This window comes from Ascaphus truei, chromosome 6 (genome assembly GCF_040206685.1).
Source record: "Ascaphus truei isolate aAscTru1 chromosome 6, aAscTru1.hap1, whole genome shotgun sequence".
NCBI classification, from domain to species: Eukaryota; Metazoa; Chordata; class Amphibia; order Anura; family Ascaphidae; genus Ascaphus; species Ascaphus truei.
The window spans coordinates 125,432,797-125,457,775 of record NC_134488.1 but is presented as its reverse complement, the minus strand read 5'-3'; the positions used below and the strand labels follow the sequence as shown (position 1 = coordinate 125,457,775).

General features: G+C 38.9%; 1 protein-coding gene and 1 long non-coding RNA gene across 3 annotated transcripts; one reads left to right on the top strand and one right to left on the bottom strand.

Annotated features, from left to right (window-relative positions):
- Positions 1-294: 294 nt before the first annotated feature.
- Positions 295-14,696, top strand: LOC142497842 (uncharacterized). Its single transcript, XR_012802339.1, has 3 exons — positions 295-453; positions 938-1,130; positions 13,996-14,696. It is a non-coding gene; the product is annotated as an uncharacterized LOC142497842 (long non-coding RNA).
- Positions 10,316-15,721, bottom strand: LOC142497841 (serine protease inhibitor swm-1-like). 2 transcript variants are annotated; one of them, XM_075606207.1, is made up of 4 exons: positions 14,362-14,489; positions 14,170-14,215; positions 12,132-12,173; positions 10,316-10,931 (listed from the first exon to the last, which is right to left on the bottom strand). In XM_075606207.1, the coding sequence occupies exons 2-4, from the start codon at positions 14,207-14,209 to the stop codon at positions 10,573-10,575; spliced, it is 441 nt and encodes a 146-aa protein (XP_075462322.1). In that variant the 5' UTR covers positions 14,210-14,215; positions 14,362-14,489; the 3' UTR covers positions 10,316-10,572. The 2 variants fall into 2 exon arrangements, 1 of the variants encoding a protein (XP_075462322.1); XR_012802338.1 differs by lacking the exon at positions 10,316-10,931 and adding an exon at positions 15,707-15,721 and having other exon boundaries at positions 12,131-12,173; positions 14,362-14,482.
- Positions 15,722-24,979: the final 9,258 nt, after the last annotated feature.

Below are 24,979 nucleotides of genomic sequence, written 5' to 3'. Positions count from 1 at the left end.
GTACAGTACATGCATCGATAAGTGGGGAAAAGTTAATGCTTTACTTTAAGTACATTTTCGCTTTACATACATGCTCTGGACCCATTGCGTACGTTAATGTGGGGTATGCCTGTATGTGTCTAGATTCCCTGACTAAATAAGATCTTTATTAACTTTTTTTTACAATTGAATACCCTATTGTGTTATGATCACTCATTGAGCACAACATTGTATTTTCACTTTCATAAGAAGCCTTTGTATTTATCCAGAAATCCCTTTAAACGACACCATCTCTGTCTTGTACAGCGTGTTCCTTCTGCAACTAAGAAATTGTCCCAAGAAACACAACTTGCTCTGTCTGCTCAAGTTTTCCAACTTGTATCTAACTTACCTGTTTGTCCCTTGGGTAATTGTCCATCCGCAGAAAGAAAGGACAACGCTAGAATGAAGAGAGAAAGAAAATCACGTTATTTGGTACGTTGACTAATACGGTAAAAATGTATTTCAACAGTCCAAGGATATTTTTCAAAATAAATAAATAAGTGTGTGCAGGCTTCTGGTTAGAGATCGGTGACATTTTTGCCGTAATTTGAGTGTGCCACTGATTGTACAGTTCCTTTCCTCCGCTGAATTCCGCGGATAAGTTTAAATAAGGCAGATTAATTTTTTTACCTTATTATTTAAAATCCATCTGACGGATTCCAATTCCGAACCTGCAAATGGAATTCGAATCCATCAATGGAATTATTATGGTGCGAGAAATATAAAATAGGGGTGAAGCCTAAATTTTAAGCCAGTGTGTTGTAGGCAGGTTGTGGGTTGGGCTGCTACTGCTGTAGTACAATAGAACATACATTTATACATTATTTCGGAAGAAAGTGAGAGTGGCAGTTTTTCTACCTCCTGTTTTGAATTGTTTTGAATCCGCTGAATGGATTAATGTAAAAACGTTCCGCAGGATTGGATTTCAATTGAATTCGTCTACAGATTCTTTAAAATCATTGTGACCAATACCAAAATGAGGGTTTTTGAAGAATCTAGGGGGACTAAAGATGAAGAAAACCAATGGATCGGATTTGGTCAGGAAAGCCAGGGAAAATCCATAGAATGGAATCAGACAAGTTCACCCATCTCTACTTCGAGGATCTCAGGTGCGCACAGATCCTGTAGACATTTTTTTATTGTTTTTTTGTGGTCATTACTTTTCTTTGCTTACTGTGATTCTGTAATATTTTAACCAATTTTGTATACTGCGCCTCTCTACTGTATCAAATTCCAAAACATATTTTATTGTTATTGAACCGATGCTAAGGGAGGGGACGACGACATTTTAATTATGTGGTTTGAGAAAAACCTACAGATGCAACTGTCGGTTTTGGCCCAGATTCTGAGGAATTCCATGAACATGTCGGGGAAAATTCTCAGCATAGTCCATAGATGTGTAATGGCCCATCGGTTTAACACAGAGGGGTCCCTGCATTTGGATGGGACCCCCGCTGTGTTAATCCGATGGGCTATTACAGTATCTATGGACTATTCTGCAGGGTGTTTGCGAGATGCTTGCGAATTTTCCTCACACATACAGCATTTTGTTCTGCTTACCTTAGTTAACAATGTGGTGAGTAATATGCATGCAAGAATTTCAGTCTAACCACGTTTTTCTGTGACACGATACATACACCACGTAAGCATGTATTCCATTTGCCTCACTTATGCATAACAAAATAGTCATCTCCACCAAATAAGAATCGCCCATTCATGCACCGGCCAGCTAAAATGATGTGTGATGCAAAGCAATGGCGTGTAACTCAACCAGGGTTATTAGTAATGGTCAGTTAATGCCCTGTTCTCTGGGGATTATGAGTATGATAAACTGCATTTGTTTTAGTTAATTGGTATTTTATTAACATTCATTTTAATGATAGTAGCTGTTACTTGTTAATATTTATGAGCTCTCCTATGTGATTAATACCCAGGATTTCAACCAATCACAAAGCTTTAGCATATACTGCAATTAATGTAACCCCCTATCGATGGGTTGCAGTGTCAGGTGGCAGCTAGGGGGTGACTAAACATTAAAATCTTAACCCTTTCATTTATTGTATTTCTGCCCTCAGAAGCATTGATATGATTTCTTTATTCTTTATGGTGATTGATTTTTCATGGTCTTATTCTTGTCTAGTTGGAGCTAACAGTTTTCTGATGTGGAATTATTATTATTTTTTTATTATCGTTTATTTGTAAAGGTTCAACGTATTCCGCAGTGCGGTACAAAGGGGGAGAAGATACAGATGGGCAAATCAGACCAAATACATTTCCTGGATTTTCTGGCATTTACCCTCAAAATCTTTTTTTGCGGTGTAAAATTCGCCATCAGATTTGCTCGGTTTTAATCCGCACGGATTCATAAAAAAAAAAAAACACGATTGAATACAATCCGTTGACGGATTTGTAGTATCCAATCCACAGATTCAGAAATCCGTTGGTGGATTCTTAAAAATCCGTCGACGGATTGTGGAATCCACAGGAATCCATGGACCCAAGGAAACGGCTGATCCGCCGGGGATCCATATCCGCTAGAGAAATGCACCCATCTCTAGGCATAGAGTGATGTATATTACATAAACAGAATGACATACAAATAAGGACAAACAAGGTCAAAAAGATGCAGAAGGTAACGAGGACCCTGCCCGTGATAATTTACAATCCAGAGGAATACATTGAAACAAAATGTAAAGTGGCTAGTCTTTGTGGGATGATGAATGCCTGAGGGTGGGGTATGTTTTAGCCGCACCGCTGGATCTTTTTCGTTTTTTTGGGGGGGGTGGATGTTAGTGCGTGTTAGATAACATAAAGTGGTCATTAGAAATTAAGGCCATTCCATAAACGAAGTGGTTTCAAAGTAAGTGTCTACTCACCCAGAGCAAAGATGAAGAGTGCAGTGCTAACTCTCAGCATTCTTTCCTTCTCTAGAAAACAATAAATATATTTCTGTCAGCAATATTGTGGAAATGAACCGAGATTACACATTGAAGCATAGAATACATAATTGAAGTATAAGATATGACTTTAACACCATAGGTCTTGGGGGGGTTATGCACAAAGCAGTGATACAGTAAGTGTTTTTAAGTGAGATAAATGCTTTATGGTGCAATTTATGGTGCAATTTTTTTAGCAATGACTGTGTTGTGATGATGAAAAGCCTTTTAAGCGCGATACTGCAGTGTTATCACTGCTTTGTGAATTGCGCTGCACGCAATATTGAGAAATAAAGGCATTTATCTCACTTAAAAACACTTATCACTGCTTTGTGCATAACCCCCTTGGTCTGTTCTATTTACAGTATACTGCATACGTTTAAGGATGACTATGAGGAGTATATAATTACATTATAAGTTGCTTGTCTCAATGACAACAATGTATGAACGGGGACACTGCGGTTAAAGAATACTTTGCCTTGGTGTTTCTATTTCCTTATATCTAGATTTTGTCACAATTTGAAACCAATACACGGTTTGCAATTCTATAATGTATCCTTTCCTGCAATCAATTCGTTATTAGCATGTCGTTAAATAAAGAGACTACAAAGTCACCAGTTGCAATTGCAGGCTTTAACCAAAATCAGTCATACAGTATCACACGCTTGCTGCCAAGGACTATTAGGAAAACCTACATTTACAGAATTAATTATCTACAATCTACAGTACACCTCATAGACGCTTGATATTTTTAGAGATTATAATTGGTTCTTTACGTACCTTGTTTTCCGCGGTGTTTTTTGACACTGGCTGGCAGTAGGAGCTGCTCTTTCAGTGTCGTATGGTAAACAACAATCAGGTTTGTCTGAAACGGAGCCTATGGGTAAACTCTTTCTTTATGACATTATCACAGGCGGGGTTTATACAATGTTGACTCAATCTTTGACTGTACCACGAAAGAGGAAGGGCTTCTAGTGAGAAGAATCTCATGTTATGCAGACATGCTTCTAAGCCATTAATTATACTGTGAATCATAATCCATCTGAACTGGTTGCAAGTGAAAGACAAGGAAGCAAATACATTATTTTGAAATTCTTCTGACTCTTTGGGACCTATTCTAGTAGCTTTTATAACTTTGCTGCCATATCAAACAGTTTGGCATGTTCGTATCAAACGGTTTTTCATTTGTGTTATCACTTATTCAGAAAGCATCTGAAACCATCTATAACTGTGAAGTAGGAAAATGCCAATACCGCTCAGAGTAGCATCAATGTGATCTCAGATTTTTTCTTAGTTCTCCCCCTGCGATCTTCTCGCAATCTGAGCTGCACAGAGAGAGCCGCCTCTCCCTGCACTGCTCGCACAGGCAATCACACTGTTTTTATGTAAACTTGAATTCTAGTGTACGGGAGCAGGGGTCTCCGCAGCTGAGCTGCATTAATTTCAGGTCCGGGAAACCCCTGCTTCCCGAGATACAGGCCCCGGTATGGAAATGTATGTTCTATTTCATCATGGCTTTTAGTTCTGCAGATCTAAATGTACATTCTTCTTGTCTTGTCATTCCCTTTGCTCTACTTGCCCCCTGCTTTTTGTTTGTCCCCTGCTACCATTGCTTTTGCATGGAGCACAGCAGCTAACTGTAGTTTTTTTATTTTGTTTCCCTTAGCTTTTACTGCCCCATTCTTTTTGTTTGTTCCCCTAGCTACCATAGCTTTTTAGTGTACTGTAGCTCTGCACACCTTGCAGACTCCATTTTGTTTTCCTAGTCTTATTGACTTTAGTGTAACTTTTTCTTTTATAGTTTTAACTTATTTCGGTCTCATATCTATTGTGGGTTTTCAGGTTACCTCTGAGGGTTCCATAAATCCTGATAGATTGATAAACCCAAATTATGGATACCACTGGAATACTGCTTTTTAATCTAGCCAAAACATACTGTATGGGGAGATTTGTCAGAGTTCATAGTAACTATGATAGGGTTAACTACTAGAATGGATAGTTTGCAGGCTCAGGTAATGCTTTCAAATCCGCATCCATAGAGGTGAAGGCGCACAGCAAAGAGAGTGAGTCAAAAGCTAGTTAAAAATATACTTTATTGATCCATAAAAGAGGAATGGAGGTACAAAAACCCTCCTACATGTTTCGTGCACCAATCACTTTATCAAGTTGATAACCAGCTCCTGGAGCTTCGGCAGGGCAACAAGGACATTTCAGCATATCTTACCCAGTTCAATCGTCTACTGCTAAAATCCTCTTGGCCAGAGGACAAAAGGGCTTCCCTGTTTTATATTAGCCTCAGAGATGAGATCAAAGATATTTTTCCCCAGGTTGTACCTAAACCCGCTACATACTCAGAGTTAGTGGCCTTAGTTCTTCAATTGGCACACTGGTTAACAGATCGTAAGAGAGAAAGACGGAGGAAGAACGCCAGAACTATTTATGAAAACATAGATTGATTCTGACATGAAGACAATGTTGCACTATTTGTTTGGGGTGGGAAGGGAGCGATCCAATCGGGTACACTTCATATGAAAAGCGTGAAAAGGCAATGGTAGTGCAATATATAATGTTGCTTAAAAAAAAAAAAAAACGTCTTATCTTCAAAGGAGTGAGTGAATATAAAAATGAAAAGTAATGTTAATAGTAAAGTACAACCAGGAGGTGTGTAGATAGTAGTTCTTCCTTTCAGAGGTTGTGGTGGGACCACTCTGCTTTCACACCAGGAGACTAATCCAGATATTCAGCTCCCAACAGGGTATATGTAAAAACAGAAGACACAGAACGGCCCAATAGTGCAGGTTGCAATACACTGGATTTATAACATGAAGAGGTAAGAGATGTACTCACACTAAGTACAAAGGTTCTGTACATGTAATGGTTTCTTTGGCAATTTACTGCTTGCAGTCGTAGCGATGTGTGCTCCCGAGTCTTCTCCTCTGCTACTAGCTGTGCCGCCGGTAGTGGCGTGTGACCAAAGAAACCATTACATGTACAGAACCTTTGTACTTAGTGTGAGTACATCTCTTACCTCTTCATGTTATAAATCCAGTGTATTGCAACCTGCACTATTGGGCCGTTCTGTGTCTTCTGTTTTTACATATACCCTGTTGGGAGCTGAATATCTGGATTAGTCTCCTGGTGTGAAAGCAGAGTGGTCCCACCACAACCTCTGAAAGGAAGAACTACTATCTACACACCTCCTGGTTGTACTTTACTATTAACATTACTTTTCATTTTTATATTCACTCACTCCTTTGAAGATAAGACGTTTTTATTATTTTTTTAAGCAACATTATATATTGCACTACCATTGCCTTTTCACGCTTTTCATATGAAGTGTACCCGATTGGATCGCTCCCTTCCCACCCCAAACAAATAGTGTATCTGTGGGAAATCTTAGCACATTTCCTTGGTAAGGTTGAGAGGCATCCTATTGGGCTACAACTCATATATATATATATATATTTTTTTTTTTTAATTATTTTTTTATTTATATTTTTTTATATAATATTTTTTTATATTGTATTTCTCATTATTTTCCTGCACCTATTTGTATTATTATTTTGTTACACACACTGTTGATTACTAAGGGATTGTGGCGCCTATGCAAATCATTTAAGTATACTATGAAGACAATGTTGGTCATATAAGGGAACCTTCACCTGAACCCATGCAACTTGGGGGAAGCTGACGACCACTTTCCAAGGAAAAAAAGTGAAAGCAGGATTTATGTTTATTTTATGGAAACTAGCGCATTATGTGTGGGAATGTCCTAGGAAACCCAAGAACTTAAAAAAGAACTTTAACTCAGTGGTAAAATGAGTTGCGCTGCCGAACGTTAAGAAACCAAAAACTCAGCTAACACATTAAAGGTGGCTGTGGCACACTTGAACCATCCAGCTTTTAAACAGTATGAAGACCATGACCCCTTTACAGTATGTTTCCATTGTGATCAATTCTGGAGCGACTGGGAACTTTTTGGACTTATGCTTTGCTAAAATTTTGGGGATACCAAAGCATCACAAGAAACAGGAAGACATGGTCAGAGCAGTTGATGGGTCAATACTTACTTCAGTTTTTCTTAAGAGGCATACTCCTGCAGTAATGGACATTCAAAGATTCCACAGTTTCAAGTAATTGATGCGCCACACTTCATTGTTATCCTAGGAATTCCCGGGTTGAAGGAATATAACCCAACTGTTGACTGGGAGACAAGTTCTGTGAAGTTGTCATCCCCAATTTGCAGAGATCAGTGTTTTGCAAAACCACCCTAGAAACAAATGATTAATCAAGCTGTCATCTTTGTTCTTGAGTTTCAGAAATCCACCGTACCTGTGCCGTTGATGATTCATTACCAGGGACAAATCAATGTTTTGAAGGCGTTTTCTATCAAATGAAAGCCAAATTCCTGCACCCTTCTTGTTTTTTTGATTGTCAAATTTATGTAGAACCTAGCGCGAATATCCCTTGCAGCAGGATTTATGCACAGAAGGAGAAATCATGCATGAGTCACATTGAAGGGCAAGAGAATAAAGAGAGCGATATAGAAGGAAACAACTCAGGAAGCTACAGTAGGTTCTTCAGAATATTTTGATTTATCAGAAGATGAAATTGATGAAGAGGATGAAAATAGTGATCTTTCAGATAGTGATATAAGTCCTTTTTATCTGTACAGTTTGAGCTCAAATTTTACAATTTGCTGTTCACAATTAACGTAATTCAGCATGATCAAAGAAGGAAACTGATTTTTGTCTGAATATACAGTATTTCACAATATATTTTTCCCAGAGCCAGTAGATATTTAGCAAATGTAAGCCTCTAACCTGGAACAAAGAAATCAAGTGGCCAGGTAGAGATCTGTATGGTTCCAAAGGCAGTGCTGCCTGTTTTTGATACTCAAAATGTTTCTGTTGCTAATAAACATTATATATATACAGTATGGAAAAGCAGTTCACCCCAGCATGAAGCAAACAAAAGACAGCACTCAAGTGGCTGTGGACACCTTATATACCCCCATAACCCCACCCAATGGATCCAATCAGAGTCGCTGATTGGCTATGAAAAAAGTCCCATGATCCATCCCAATTGGAGCCTGCTGTTGCGCTAAACAGCGCGCACTGGTTGATGGTGTTGACACTCGCAGCTGATCTACTGACAGCTGTTTAGCGCGACAGCAGGCTCCAATTGGGATGGATCATGGGACTTTTTTCACAGCCAATCAGCGACTCTGATTGGATCCATTGGGTGGGGTTATGGGGGTATATAAGGTTTCCACGGCCAGTAGTCTCTAGCACTACCACCCTGAGGAAGGTCCTGCACAGGGCCGAAACGTTGGTCATGCTTGTGCTGTATTTCTACTGATTACAGGGTTTTTTTTCACTTACCTTGAGTGCTGTCTTTTGTTTGCTTCCTGCTGGGGTGAACTGCTTTTCCATGTTTATCTTTATAGGACATGCACCAGCCTGTTTGTTAAGTATTGTTGTGTCAGCTGTTCCCTTATTCTATATATACTTATACATATATATATATATATTAGAGTGATGTTACAAGGGATCTTGTTAGTCTTTTTTTTGTGTCCATAGATATATACATAATGTTTATTATATATTAGAAGAGCAAGGTGAAAGTATATTGGTTTTTGATATACGTTCTGATAAACGTTCACAGATACCCCCGCACCAGAGGTCTTAGACACTACTCTGAAGTATGAGTTTCAGAACATCTGGGATTCCAAGTATAGGGGAGGATTTCTTTTTTTTTTTTGTAGATTGGTCATCTTATGGACTAGAGGAATGGTCATGGGAGTTGGCCACTCAGATTCATGCTCACAACTTAATCTTCAATTTTTACGTTAGACACCCCAAAAAACCTGCCGGTAGGGAGAGGCAAAAGAGTAGGAGTACTTTCATGATTCCCTCCCACAGTACTCCACATAGACCTGTAGGGGCGTGAAGAGGAGTTAAGTTCAGTAGGAACTAGAACAGTCCATAAGACAAGCAGCCTTCTTTGCCCCTTGCTTTTTGTTTGTCCCCTGCCACCATTGTTTTTAGCACTACAAGCACTACAGTCCTTGCAGCTTGCCTTAGTTTGCCTTGTTATGTCACTTGGCACTTATTCCCCCCTGTTTTTTGTTTGTTCCCCTAGCTAACATAGATTTTTAGTACATCTCTGTACATTTTGAAGACTCCATTTTGTTTTCCCAGTCTTATTTACATTAGTGCAACATTAAACCCTATCAGTTTTTAGTTATTTTGGTCTCCTGCTTTTGTGGATTTTCCTGTTACCTCAGAAGGTTCCATACATCCTGATATCCACTTTGCAGGCATCTAAAGCTTATTTACCCCTCCATCTCACACGCATGTGAGAAGTCTGCAGGCGAGCTTGGGAGGGAAGCTTTGGCTTTGAGGGCAGAGAGATTTCATGCCAGAGAATCAACAATCACGAGGGAGAAGAGGGTAGGTGAAGCCAGTCAGGGAAACCAAAATGTGGAGATAAGTGTGCGTGCACAAGAGATGGGTGAACCAGTACAAATTTGTTTCCAGAAATTTCCCAATATTTCCAAACAAAATCCATTCCGCGGTGAAAAATCCGCTCATGGATGTCACAGTTTCATTCCGCGCGGATGAATCGAAAACTGCCATTGGATACAACTCGCTGGTGAAAGGTAACAATCAATCCACGGATTCCACAATCCGCAGACGGATTTTAAGAATCCAATCCGCATATTCAGCCACCCGCGTTCAGATTGTTGAATCCATGGATTGGATTCTAAAAATCCGTCAGTGTATTGCGGAATCCGTTGATTGGATTGTCAATAATAACAGAAAAATCAGCAAAAGGCGAATTGGCATTTTTGAGATTGATCCGAGGAATTCGAGGACCAAAAGAACCGTCCGATCCGCGGCGGATCCAGATCCAACAAAAAAAGATTGCTCATCTCTAGTGTGCACAAAGTCATATACAGGCATACCCCGCATTAACATACGCAATGGGACCGGAGCATGTATGTAAAGCGAAAATGTACTTAAAGTGAAGCACTGCCTTTTTCCACTTATCGATGCATGTACTGTACTGCAATCATCATATACGTGCATAACCGAGACAAATAACGCATTTGTAACAGGCTCTATAGTCTCCCCGCTTGTGCACAGCTTCGGTACAGGTAGGTAGCCGGTATTGCTGTTCAGGACGTGCTGACAGGTGCATGCGCGAGCTGCCGTTTGCCTATTGGGCGACATGTACTTACTCGCGAGTGTACTTAAAGTGAGTGTCCTTAAAGCGGGGTATGCCTGTACTATAAAAAGCAGATCACATTTAGAAAGAAGACAGATAAATAAATAACAAATTAGTCTTAATACAAAGTCCAATCAGAGATTCCCACTTTATTGAGCATGTTTTAGAAGCACAAAATCAAGTCATACATATATTACTGTGACTCGTGCTGCCTTTTTATTAATTGGTTGAAGCAATGCGACAGTTCACACTATCTTTACTAATTAATTTCATATCAATATGACTACAAGGGAAACACCTTTCGAGCATTGCAGATAAGATGAGGTTAGTAGGCGTATTGTACGGTATGTGCAATAAAATCACTGCTTCCACGACTTTACTGTTATTCTTTCCTAGGGCATTGTGATTTTGGAATACATTTATTATTTTGGCGGACAAGACCTTTCTTGCATCTGCATCCCGGTTTACAGTATTCTAAACATGGCCTATTCTGTTTCAAGTAGTTATCACAAGTGTCTTCACAGTGAGCACTGCATGGATCATAAACTTCCAGCTTGCCGCAGTTGATACATTGTGTGGGGTGGACGCATAAGGCGGAATTGCTAGATTCCAGGAGATAGCCAGGTTTGCAGCCGCACCCAGGTTCACAGATCTCTGGGCATGCATGAGGTTCATTGCGGCAACTTCTGGTGCAAGGCATGCACTCGGGATAATACTCTTCATTACTGCGACAGTCTTGTGCTGCAGAGAAAAATAAGAAGAAAGTTGAGAATTAAGAAAGACATTAAATACAAAGAAGAAATGCTCTGTCGTCCTACTGGAGAATGAGATGAACAACAGCAGCTAACAACATTGCATTAATAAAGACATGAGGGTCATTGTGTGAATTGTGTGAATACCATGCAGTGTGAGCTTCCTTTAGCATCAGAGCCACATGTAAGAGAATGTTCATACATTTTTATACATCATGCAAGTTACTGTACTATAATTCCACTTACAGACGCCATGTGTTTAATGCATGGAAAGAGGGCAAAATGAATTCAAAGTGCACTAAAAGTGATCAATTCCTGATCAGTGTATCAAGAAACATATCTCAAAACTCCTCTTAGTACTTCACTATTACCTATACTTCATTAGTACTTCATTATACCTATAAATTTAAGGCAAAGTACCTACTGTAAATCCTTTCATTCTGAGAGATGTTCTACATGACTTGTCAGTTCTGACAAATTTCTAAACAACTAGACCAACATTTAAACAATAGAGATGTACAAAGCAGTCCCATTTCTCTTTGCAAATGTTGGGGCATATCTTTTCTTAAAAACTTGTAATAGAGAATGTAATTTCATAAGTGAGCATGGACTTTTTACACATTTATGCATCTACACCAGTGGTTTCCAACCTTTTTATGGTTTAGGAACCCTATGTGAAATTCGGAGGAGCCCAAACCTTCTCTAATAGCGCATGTGATCTACTGTATCTGGTATACATTTCTAGGAATCCCTGTTGAAAAACACTGGTCTACACACATTAGCCAAATTCACAGTCATCAATAAGTGTATAGCAAAGCCATTGGAAGTAACTACATATGCAGACTTGTAAGGTTTTCTATGGAGAATGTTGTCAAGTTTCTAAATCTGTCTGTACTGTCGGTTTCAACCATCTCTATCAAACGGAAGAAAAGTTTAACGTGATGGTTACTAGAGATTGAACAGGTTCAAAGTCTGAAGTTCTCGAACTTCAAAGTTACAGTAGTTTGGAAGTTTGGGGTGATTTTTGGAATGGTTTTCAAATCCGTACAAAACTTGAGTCAAAACACCAAAAAAAATTGGATTAATTTCCATTTTGGCTGTTTTGTGAACAAAAAGACTTGTAACCTTTGTTTAAAAAGTTTAAATTAAATAAAAAATGTAATTGAAACAGTTGTATCGTGTCTCTTACTTTGCGCAGAGGTTTGTGATGTCATCAACGTCAGAGGCAGCACTGTGAGACAAAATGTAGTTACAAATTAAGGCTTTTCTATTCTGTATAGAGTATCACATAGAGAAGTATAACAAGCGTCTAAGACAGGACACACCCACAATAATATGTGCAAAGTGTGAGAGGCACCAAAACTCTGCAGGATTTCTGGTCTGAGTGTAATACAGAACTCCTAGAGAGATTAACATTTAGGGGAAAGTATAACATGACTGTGGCTTTGCATTAGTTGCACTCTGTTTCATGGGCAACACAATACTGTTACACACTTTAACTGTTATAATATAGAAGCTGTTTATTTGGATTTACATTAATGCATCAACAGGCTTTCCATTTCTGTGGGTTACATATTGAATTATAGTAAGATGCCTATTTTGTAATTAACTGAGAGACAGGAAATTATTAGTTATGTTAATAATTAGCAGATTATAAACAGCAGTCCAAGTGCATTTTTTTAATAGACTTGAAGCAGGCTCATTAGCTGAACTGCGTTACTATTCCCTCCGTAGACTCCCAGCTTCCCGAGAAACTTACCGGGGGATGCCTGTATAACTATAGTGTTTAATGTCCTGGTCAAGCATGCCAATAGGAAGCCACAACAGATTACATCACAACTTCCTAATGTGACGAGGGACATTTAAAGCTGTCATTATGTGCATCCCAGGTAGCCCAGCCAGAGATGGAATCAGCACCCCGTAAGGAGGTAAGTATGTCTGAAAGCAGGGCATCCACAAATATAAAACTAATGTAGTTCAGCTCCGAAGACCTCCTGCTTCAAACCTATTTTAAAAAAAACTACAACAAAGAAAAGCTGCACTTTAAATTAAGCGTTAACGCAACATTGAATGTTGGGGTGTATATTAGTATTGTTTTGTTACATTTTGTCTGTGTGGTCAACAAAAGTAAACATGTGAAAATGTGTAGTTATCTTTACTGCCAAACATGTGTGTTCCTTTTTGTTTGTTTTTTCTGGATTAATATAAGAAATAGGAACATATACAAGGATTAATCTACTAGTACCGAGGAGGAGATTTTTCCCTCTCAAATATCCTACTGCATGTGTTGTGTTTGCATTTAAATCTCTATACTCTACTGGTCACATCTGCAAAAATTCTATAGTGGATCATCAACAGAACTAGATAAATTCCCTGTAATACAGGCCAATGCATTGTTTGTTTGTCCCATTTTATTAAATAAACAGTAAGAAACAAAAATAGAAATTAACCCAGAATCACAATCCAAGAGCTGCTCCTCTCACTTTTCTCTCTCCGTCTCTGAACCTGTGTGCGCCTGTTTCTGCTTCTCACGTTTTACTACACTAGTAATCAATTTTTCTGTTGATACGTCTCTGCCTCCAGCAATTTGTATCATTGTGATTTTTTTTTACATTTCCCCACATGAAAATCCTGCAAATGGACATCAGGTGGCAAGAAAATGGCTTATTGTATCTGGCCATATCCAGCACTTACTGGACATACAATAAGGTTATGGTGGGTAAAAAGGGGAAAGGGATGTACAGCACAGGACATACAGTACTAAAGACTACATTACAGTAGTATTACAAAATACTTTAGAGCTTATCTTATCTGCTGCACGTTTCTTAAACGCAACACACAGTGTTTAAACTGCAGATTTCCTTCATAGCCACACATACATGCAAAACATTTTTTATGAAAATACTACAGTTTGTACTTTTCTAAAGGCTAAGACAGGGTGAGGTGACTTGTATATAATATACCCTCTGGTGTGTTTTCTGTACTTTCGTTACACATTGTTTACGGAACATCTTATATATCCTTATTTGATCTCTTATCTAACGTTCCCTCAGGTTTGAAAACTTATCAGCTTCTGACACATTTAATGGGATGATAATTTCCTGAGACTGGCACCATCCTTTTCTCTGGAAGATGAATCTCTTTTAGGCCCTTTCTCCCTCTCTCCTTCTTCCCACTGTGCCAAACCCCACATGTCTGTCTCCGTGCGGGTACATGTGTGTACTTACTGAGTGCCAGCAGCAGTGTGATGTGCGACTTGGGCAGCATCCTGACCTGGGAAAAAAAGATACAGTCAACTTCAAGGACACCACAACCTCCAGATGCCTCCCTAGAGCTGTAAAGTCTCTCTGCATCCTCATCGTTCTTTCCCTGGCTGGAGACACCCCTCTCTTATGGAAATTATTAGCACCCAATCTCACCTATCTTGTTGCAGTAATGCTATCTCTGTGTTGTCCTGCTTGATTTGTGTCCAGATGCTGTTCTGTAGTAAACGCCTGAAATCTTGCTTCTATTTATAATGAGTCTGCTGATGGGTGTTACCTGTAATAAAACAAAATGTTTCCACATATCCACTTATTTTGTAACTTTAATTAGTAATACATTCAGTGTGTCTTCTTCCTTGTGGATTGTTTAATCTGGTTTAACACACCTTTACTGCTGGGAAAGTGTAAAATGCAAAGTACTCTTGATAAAGTACTCTTGTACGAAACGCATAGGTGCGTTGATCTTGTCCTTTTTTTCCCTGTATGTTTAGCTAGCATTAAATTACCCTTTTTTGCATCTATTTGGAGTGGTCTGGTTTGTTTTTTGCTGGATTTCTACTGCAGCATGTCCGGAGCTGTGCTCCGTCTAAGCCTATTTTCTCAAAGTCATTAAGTCAAATGCTGCTCCTATATCAGCAGTGAGGCAAGTAAAGGGATTTAAAATATGGATGTATTGAAATCGGGCACTAAATAAACGGACGCAGACTTCTTTATAGTCCATCTATATTGACCATTGAGTCGGTGTTTATTAAAGTAGAAGGAATTAAAGGAACTAAAGTAATTAAGGGGTTAACCCCTGTCCCCCGCTACCCACCTGGGAGGCCTAACCACCCACCCTGGCACCACTATACCCACCCTCTACCCATTGATTGGCACAGTGGTTCATCATACCCAAATAAATGGGCATGATAAGCCACTATAACAGTCAATGGTCAACCTAATAAAAATCATTAAGGCCAAAAATACACAATAATAAAAGAAATACACAAGCTCCTAAACACCCCAACATTAAAAGAACAATAAAATAACTAAAAAGCCTAAAGTACACATCGATAAACGGAATCTATCACCAAAACCGCAAAATAATTAAAATTATGTTATTCCAAAACATAAGAAGACAATTAAATAAACACATATCCAACAAATCAATTAAAGAAAAAGAAAAAACACTAGACAACAAATCAATGAAAGAAATTATACAGCTAACCAACAAAACAATTCCAGAAATAAAACCACTAACCAAATCCTAAAATGTACTGAAAACAAGCCATCCAAATACCTAACAATTTAGTGAAAACAATAAAAATAAATAGAAAAAATAACAATCAATTCAAAACAAGCATTTGCCAAAAAATGCATTGCATGTCACTATATTTATCTGTACCCTAAAGGGGCACAGATTAATACATTAGCAGTCAATGGGCAAGCAAAAACATAAAAAGAAAAAATACAATAAAAAACCTGAAAAAAGACAATTACATACATTCAATATTTATTTTACCTTTTAGAAGTCTTCACCCTCCTAATCCCGGTGTATAAGGAAACTCTGGACCCGCGATGTCATACACTGCAAGCGGACTCCATCCTCCTTGAAGATCAGCATCAGGTACAAAAATATTCTCTCTCTCATCTTCTTTCACCTACTATCTTAATCTGTCATTCTTTTCTTCTATTCTTTAATCTTCAATCTACTATCTTCTTTAGTTGTAATCCAAAGTACCCCATGTTAAATCCAGTAACGGAAGTTGCCTCGTAGTCTTCTTGAGCTAAAATGAGATGGAACAGGTCTTTAATAGGGCCGGTGACATCACATTTTAGGCTCAGATGGGACAGCTCCAATCCGATTGGACGATGTATCATGTGACCGGCTATTTTTTTTTTTTTAAGGATGTGACATCATCTCTAAGGGAGGTATGTCACATCCTTAAAACAACATGGCTCATATCACGTGGTATTACAGCCAATGGGATTATCTTCAATCTCATTCGTTCTTGTACCATGTGATATGTCCTATTAGTTAAAAAGCATGTGACATCACTTTAAGGGATGATGTCACATCCTTTAAAACTAATAAGACATATCACATGGACAGGAACCAATGAGATTGAAGACAATCCCATTGGCTGTAATACGATGTGATGAGCCGGGGGCCCCGGTGCTGGTATTCATGTATATCAGATCCAGAGACCCCCGGCATCAATCCGATGCAAGTAAAAAGCATTTTTTTCTAAGTCCCTCACTCGCAGCCGCCTCAGAAGCTTCACACCAGCTTCACGTCATCTTTTTCTGGAGAGAGCAATCTGTGAGGAAATCGCCATTCTAGAGCCTCGATAAGAATTATCTACTACTATTATCTACTACAACTCTATTACCTACTAGAATTGCACGAATTTCAAAACTGCCGATAAGAGGCTTATCACGGCTTGTCGCGCTCACTTGGCGATGTATTTTGGACTTGAGCAAAAATGGCGAAAAAATGCATTCGCCGCCCATTTTTGCCCGATAAAAGCTAAAAACCCTTGATAAATGGGTTATGATGGCTCCTAGAATAGGCCCCATGGTGAGATGGTGCAAGTGACAGACTACTTACACATGTTGTTAGGGTTATTGCTCACACTGGCGTGCTATGGTGATATATTATGTAATACCCTGAGTTATCACTGCTATTGAACCATATGGAAACTCAGTGAAATTTTGCAATTCAATCGAATTTTCTGTGTTTTCAATAGGTAAAATAAATTTGGCTAAATCTGTATTTTGAACAGTAAAAATCCAGTTTTGAGACAGTACACAAATATTGACTGGTACAGGTAATTATTGAAAAAAATGGTAAGGAATGGGGGTGTCTGTATTAATAAATAGTGTATAAATTGATTTATTTTTATGCATTTCTTTATAATGGGTCTGTCATTTCACGGTTACCCTAGGTGTTTTAGTGGAGTAGTACAGCTAAATAAACAGGATTAACACCAACTATACTTGGATATTATATCGAGCCATGAAAAACATTTACTTTTTGGATTAATACCACGTGGTCTAGGTGAGGTGTCACCCAAATAAAGCAATGCATTGATTATTGCTTATAGGTAAGGATTCATCTCTAGCATGGAGCACCCATTTATTCCAAAGGCTGATGGACCATGTGTTTCAACTATACCAGCCGTATGCATCAGCCTACGTGAAAGACATTGTCATATGCAAAAACATGGTGGTGTCACCTAAATAGGTGAAAGACTGTCCTTGCGGGAAGCAAGATTAACAGTCAACTCAAAGAACTGTGCCTTAGTAAAGTATGATACAAAGTAATTGCGCTACTTACTTGGGTAACTGACAGGTTAAATGTATGCAAATGTATGAAAAGCAAGGTTCCTTGAACCAGAACACAAGTCTGGTTATCTATACGACTTGCTGATTTTTAACACAGATTCGTTGTCCATTTATTCCACTTGGACAATTCTACTGACTCCCTTGGCAAAAAAGGAGCAACTTCTAGAGTAGTGTGGTCTAAAGAGTGTAAGGAGGCATTTGTAGAGGTAAAAAATGTCTGTGAGGTTCCAGCTTGCAAAGCCCAGATTTCCAAAGGTCACTTACCTTATATTCAGACCCCTCAGATGTGGCAGTCTTTTCACAGGACATTGCTGAGGTATAATACCACATTGTATACATTAGCAAAAAGCTCTAACATAGGGAGACCCCCTATGATACCCTCGAAATGGAATGCCTGGCCATAAATTGGTCTGTTCAAAGACCTAGGTAATACCTTGGAGGAGTCATGTTCAGTCTGGTAACTGATCATGCTCCCTTCCCCACGGCACGCCTATTACCATGAACATTGGGAGTAACCCGGTGAGACCTTGCCCTCCAGCCTTTTTCATTCGAAGTTTGCTACCTTCCTGGAAGGGAGAATGCCCGTGCAGACTTTGTTTCTTGGAAAGGCATGGCGGGCCAGGATTTTGCTGTTGGTGACCTGGGAAACATGTGACAGGAAAGACATGCGAGTGAGCCAGTACTGGATTTCCAGATTACCTGGATTTGCAGACTGACTCCTAAAACCCAGATGTACTAATATCTCTGAATAAGGGCACAGTTTGTATCTCTATATAAGCTAGGACACAGGCAGACAGTGTGTGATATCAGACAGTGGGTGATATTACTGTTCTTTTTTGTTGCTGAGTTAAAGTTTTTAATTTGCCAGAGTTACTTCCTTGGCCTCCCAGCACCACACACACACATTGCCAACACTCAGCCACCACTTGCCTGTTAATTAACCATCTCATAACAGCAGAATCTTTCTTAACTATTGTTACATCACATTGTCCTTCAATCTCAAGCTGACTTTCACAAGCCATGAAACGTGTATTTTGCAGCAAGCACAGCTGCAGAAGCGGTTGCTCAATCAATCGAAGTGGATACATGTGGGTCCAAAGCTTATGACAGTCAATCGTGCCTTTCCTTCCTGCTCTCTCTGATCGTCTGTACCAGCGTCTGAATTCTGCATTCTCAAAAAAAAAAACAAGGTAAGAGGCGTAATGTATTGTAGAAACATGAACATGTCAGATAAGGAAAAAATATAAATATTAGAAGATCAAGGTGAAAGTATATTGGTTTTCGATAAACGTTCTGATGACCACACAGAACTAAAGATACCCTCGAACCAGAAGTCTTAGAACAGGTCCGAAGTATGAATTTCAGAACATCCTGGATTCCAAGAATAGGGGAGGATTTCTTTTATTTTGTGGATCCACAGTACTCCACATAGACCTGTAGGGCCGCGTACAGGAGTTATGTTCAGTAGGAACAGTCCATGAGACAAGCAGCCTTCCTTGCCCCTTGCTTTTTGTTTGTCCCCTGCTGCCATTGCTTTTGCATGTAGCACTACAGTCCTTGCAGCTAGCCTTAGTTTGTCTTGTTATTTCACTTAGCACTTATTTCCCCCTGCTTTTTGTTTGTTCCCTTAGCTACCATAGCTTTTTGGTACAGCTCTGTACATTTTGCAGACTCTATTTTGTTTTCACAGTCTTATTAACATTATTGGAATACACGAAAAAAGGGGAGCACAGGTTGAGGGATGATAGGGATGCCAAATACGATCTAGTTAGATTTGAGGACATATAATACTAGACTAATAAAGTGATTGTGGTGAAGTGTGAGATAACATAAACACTTACACGGCCTTGTGTAAATGCTGTCACAACAAGGTTTCTTACTTTTCCTCTTTATCTTCTGTGTCTTCCTGGTGCAGTTTTTCTTCTCCTTTAATCCAAATAATAGCCTCTTCAATCTCTCAGCGGATTTCGATTGCAGTGTCACCGTCGGAGCAAAATGGAGTGAAAACAAAAGTTGAGGGACAATTCAAATAAATTGTGACAATGTCTATTACCAATGGTTATGAGAAATAAATCAAATGCAGAAAAAACTGCAAACACTCACACGGGCAAGTGTGAGTGTGATCTTGAGGGAGATATCTTTACCCTCTTCTCATAAGAGAGCTCTCATATAAAGCCCCTCATGTTCTAAAAGAATAATGCAGATGGATGATGAGTAAGGGTAGGGAATGTAACAAAGATACTCACACGACCACGTGTGAGTTCACACTGGAATTTGTTTCTCTTCCACCCTCCTTGAAGTTCCAGTACTAACTGCCAGGTAGATTGGGATCACTCTCAATGTGTTAATAACAAAGTGAATCCAAGATGTGATCCACTGTGATCTTTAATTAATTCAAAATAAAACCATAGACAATACACGAAAAAACAGTAAAAAAAAGTCTAAAAAGCACTTAGTCAAAGTGACATAAGAGCCAGATGAATGAAAAGCAGCCAGTCTTTAGGATATTTGTGCAGGGCGCAACGCGTTGCTCAAAATCCCTAAGCATTTTTAACTAGTCCGGCCACCGTCAGGAGCAGGACATAGGAGCTCAGCACAACACCCGGACGCGGGCAGAGTTAGCTGCGCACCTTTGCGCCCTGCACACATTTCCTAAAGACTGGCTGCTTTTCATTCATCTGGCTCTTATGTCGCTTTGACTGAGCGATTTTTAGACTTCTTTTACTGTTTTTTCGTGTGTTGTCTATGGTTTTATTTTGAATTAATTAAAGATCACAGTGATAACTCCATCTTGGATTCACTTTGTTATTAACACATTGAGAGTGATCCCAATCTACCTGGCAGTTAGTACTGGAACTTCAAGGAGGGTGGAAGAGAAACCAATTCCAGTGTGAACTCACACGTGGTCGTGTGAGTATCTTTGTTACATTCCCTACCCTTACTCATCATCCATCTGCATTATTCTTTCAGAACATGAGGGGCTTTATATGAGAGCTCTCTTATGAGAAGAGGGTAAAGATACCTCCCTCAAGATCACACTCACACTTGCCCGTGTGAGTGTTTGCAGTTTTTTCTGCATTTGATTTATTTCTCATAACCATTGGTAATAGACATTGTCACAATTTATTTGAATTGTCCCTCAACTTTTGTTTTCACTCCATTTTTCTCCGAGGGTGACACTGCAATCGAAATCCGCTGAGAGATTGAAGAGGCTATTATTTGGATCAAAGGAGAAGAAAAACTGCACCAGGAAGATACCGAAGATAAAGAGGAAAAGTAAAGAAACCTTGTTGTGACAGCATTTACACAAGGCTGTGTAAGTGTTTATGTTATCTCACACTTCACCACAATCACTTTATTAGTCTAGGATTATATGTCCTCAAATCTAACTAGATCGTATTTGGCATCCCTATCATCCCTCAACCTGTGCTCCCCTTTTTTCTTGTATTCCTGTACCACTAAGGATCCTGGATAGATCCAACTGGGGTCTTGAGTCACAGGAAGAGACTTCGAAGCAGATGGGAACCTTATACAGTATACTTTATAATGTTGTTACGTTCTGAAAAGAACTCTTTATTCTTCCCATACATTTATTCTGGTGGTAGCGCCCGGGCATCTCCAATTGGCATCGTTCTTATTTACATTATTGTAAGATTAAATCCTATCAGTTTTAAGATATTTCGGTCTCCTGTCTTTTTTTTAATTTTCCTGTTACCTCGGAGGGTTCCATACATCCTGAAATGCACTTTGCAGGCGTCTAAAGCTTATTTATCCCTCCATCTCACACGCATGTGAGAAGTCTGCAGGTGAGCTTGGGAGGGAAGCTTTGGCATTGAGGGCAGAGAGATTTCATGCCAGAGAATCAACAATCATGAGAGAGAAGAGGGTAGGTGAAGCCAGTCAGGGCAACAAAAATGCTGATATAATTGTGTGTGCACGAGAGATGGGCGAACCAGTACAAATCTGTTTCCAGAAATTTCCTGATTTTTCCAAGCAAAATCCGTTCCGCGGTGAAAAATCCGCTGATGGATTATCACAGTTTCAATCCACGCGAATGAATCCAAAACTGCCATTGGATACAACTCGCTGGTGAAAGGTAACAATCCATCCACAGATTCCACAATCCGCTGACTGATTTTAAGAATCCAATCCGCATATTCAGCCACCCGCGTTCGGATTGTTGAATCCATGGATTGGATTCTAAAAATCCGTCAGTAGATTGCGGAATCCGCGGAATGTATTTTCAATAATAACAGAAAAATCGGCAAAAGGCGAATCGGCAGTTTTTGAGAATGGTTTGAGGAAATCCGCGGACCAAAAGAACCGTTAAGATCCGTGGGAGATCCAGATCCAACAAATAAAGATTGCTCATCTCTAGTGTGCACAAAGTCATATACTTTAAGAAACAGATCAAACTGACAAAGAAGACAGATAAATAAATAACAAATTAGTCTTAATATAAAGTCCAATCAGAGATTTCCACTTTATTGAACATGTTTTAGAAGCACAAAATCAAGTCATACATATATTGCTGTGACACGTGCTGCTTTTTTATTAATTGGTTGAAGCAATGCGACAGTTCACACTATCTTTACTAATTAATTTCATATCAATCTGACTACAAGGGAAACACCTTTCGAGCATTGCAGATAAGATGAGGTTAGTAGGCGTATTGTACGGTATGTGCAATAAAATCACTGCTTCCATAACTTTACTGTTATTCTTTCCTAGGGCATTGTGATTTTGGAATACATTTCTTATTTTGGCGAACAAGATCTTTCTTGCATCTGCATCCAGGTTTACAATATTCTAAACATGGCCTATTCTGTTTCGAGTAGTTATCACAAGTGTCTTCACAGTGAGCACTGCATGGATCAAAAACTTCCAGCTTGCCTCAGTTAATACATTCTGTGGGGTGGACGCATTTGGCGGAATTGCTAGATTCCAGGAGATAGCCAGGTTTGCAGGTGCAACCGGATTCACAGATCCTTGGGCATGCATGAGGTTCATTGCCGCAAATTTCTGGGCAAGGCTTGCACTCAGGATAATACTGTTCATTGGTGCCACAGTCTTGTGCTGCAGAGAAAAATAAGAAGAAAGTTGAGAATTAAGTAAGACATTAAATACAAAGAAGAAATGCTCTGTCGTCCTAGTGGAGAATGAGATGAATAACAGCAGCTAACAACATTGCATCACTAAAGATACATGAGGGTCATTGTGTAACTACCATGCAGTGTAAGCTTCCTTTAGCATCAGAGCCACATGTAAGAGAATGTTCATACATTTTAATACATCATGCATGTTACTGTACTAGAATTATGCTTATAGACGCCATGTGTTTAATGCATGGAAAGAGGGCAAAATTAAGGTAAGGTGCACTAAAAGTGATACATTCCTAATCAGTGTATCAAGAAACAGATCTCAAAACTGCTCTTAGTACTTCACATAACCATTATACATATAATAATTAAGGCAAAGTACCCACTGTAAATCCTTTAATTCTGAGAAATGTTCTATCGTCGTTTCTGACAAATTTCTAAACAACTAGACCAACATTTAAACAATAGATAAGTGCAAAGCGGTCCCATTTTTCTTTGCAAATGTTGGGGCATAACTTGTAATAGAGAATGTAATTTCACAAGTGAGCATGGACTTTTTACACATTTATGTGTCTACACCAGTGGTTTCCAACCTTTGTTTTGGTTAAGGAACCCTATGTGAAATTCGGAGGAACCCCAACCTACTCTAATAGCGCGTGTGAGAACTGCTACAGTGTAAATTCTACTGTATTTGGTATACATTTCTAGGAGTCCCTGTTGAAAAACACTGGTTTACACACATTAGTCAAATTCACAATCATCAATAAGTGTATAGCAAAGCCATTGAAAGTAACTACATATGCAGAATTGTAAGGGTTTATATGGAGAATTTTGTCAAGTTTCTAAATCTGTCTGTACTGCCGGTTTCAACCATCTCTATCAAACGGAAGAAAAGTTTAACATGATAGTTACTAGAGATTGAACAGGTTCAAAGTCTGAAGTTCCCGAACTTCAAAGTTACAGTAGTTTGGAAGTTTGGGGTGATTTTTGGAATGGTTTTCAAATCCGTACAAAACTTGAGTCAAAACTTGGATTAATTTCCATTTTGGCTGTTTTGTGAACAAAAAGACTTGCAAACTTTGTTTAAAAAGTTTAAATTAAATAAAAAAAATGTAATTGAAACAGTTGTATCGTGTCTCTTACTTTGCGCAGAGGTTTGTGATGTCATCAACGTCAGAGGCAGCACTGTGAAACAAAATGTAGTTACAAATTAAGGCTTTTCTATTCTCTATAGAGAATTACATAGAGACGTATAACAAGCGTCTAAGACAGGACACACCCACAATAATATGTGCAAAGTGTGAGAGGCACCAAAACTCTGCAGGATTTCTGGTCTGAGTGTAATACAGAACTCCTAGAGAGATTCACATTTAGGGGAAAGTACAATATGACTGTGGCTTTGCATTAGTTCCACTCTGTTTTATGGGCAACACAATACTGTTACACACTTTAACTGTTATAATATAGAAGCTGTTTATTTGGATTTACATTAATGCATCAACAGGCTTTCCATTTCTGTGGGTTACATATTGAATTATAGTAAGATGCCTATTTTGTAATTAACTGAGAGACAGGAAATTATTAGTTGTGTTAATAATTAGCAGATTATAAAGCAGCAGTCCAAGTGCATTTTTTTTAAATAGACTTGAAGCAGGCTCATTAGCTGAACTGCATTACTATTCCCTCCAGAGACTCCCAGCTTCCCGAGAAACTTACCGGGGGATGCCTGTATAACTATAGTGTTTAATGTCCTGGTCAAGCATGCCAATAGGAAGCCACAACAGATTACATCACAACTTCCTAATGTGACGAGGGACATTTAAAGCTGCCATTATGTGCATCCCAGGTAGCCCAGCCAGAGATGGAATCAGCACCCCATAAGGAGGTAAGTATCTCTGAAAGCAGAGCATCCACAAATATAAAACTAATGTAGTTCAGCTCCGAAGACCTCCTGCTTCAAACCTATTTAAAAAAAACTACAACAAAGAAATGCTGGACTTTAACTTCAGCATTAATGCAACATTGAATGTCAGAGTTTATATTAGTATTGTTTTGTTACATTTTGTATGTGTGGTCAACAAAAGTAAACATGTGAAAGGTGTAGAAAGATATATGTTCAGACTACATTAGCCATAGCATCTCAATATTCTTAATGTTGCAGCTAGAAAGGTAGTATGCTAAAAGATAGCAAAATTATAGGATATATCAACTGATAAGAGTACTAAAAACCACCAATCACCTTCTATAAAGAAAACAATAAAATTGTATTAATGATATAATTGAACAACGACGCATGTGATATTAATATATACAGTGAAAAATACAATAAAAATCCCCAGGATAGGCGA

What these genes read in the sequence shown, in the direction of transcription:
- LOC142497841 (XM_075606207.1), bottom strand. Translation starts at nt 14,209, where the DNA reads ATGCTGCCCAAGTCGCACATCACACTGCTGCTGGCACTCA. An exon ending in CACACTGCTGCTGGCACTCA is followed by an intron (nt 12,174 to 14,169) that starts GTAAGTACACAC and finishes TTTGTCTCACAG; the next exon opens with TGCTGCCTCTGACGTTGATG. An exon ending in ATCACAAACCTCTGCGCAAA is followed by an intron (nt 10,932 to 12,131) that starts GTAAGAGACACG and finishes TTTTCTCTGCAG; the next exon opens with CACAAGACTGTCGCAGTAAT.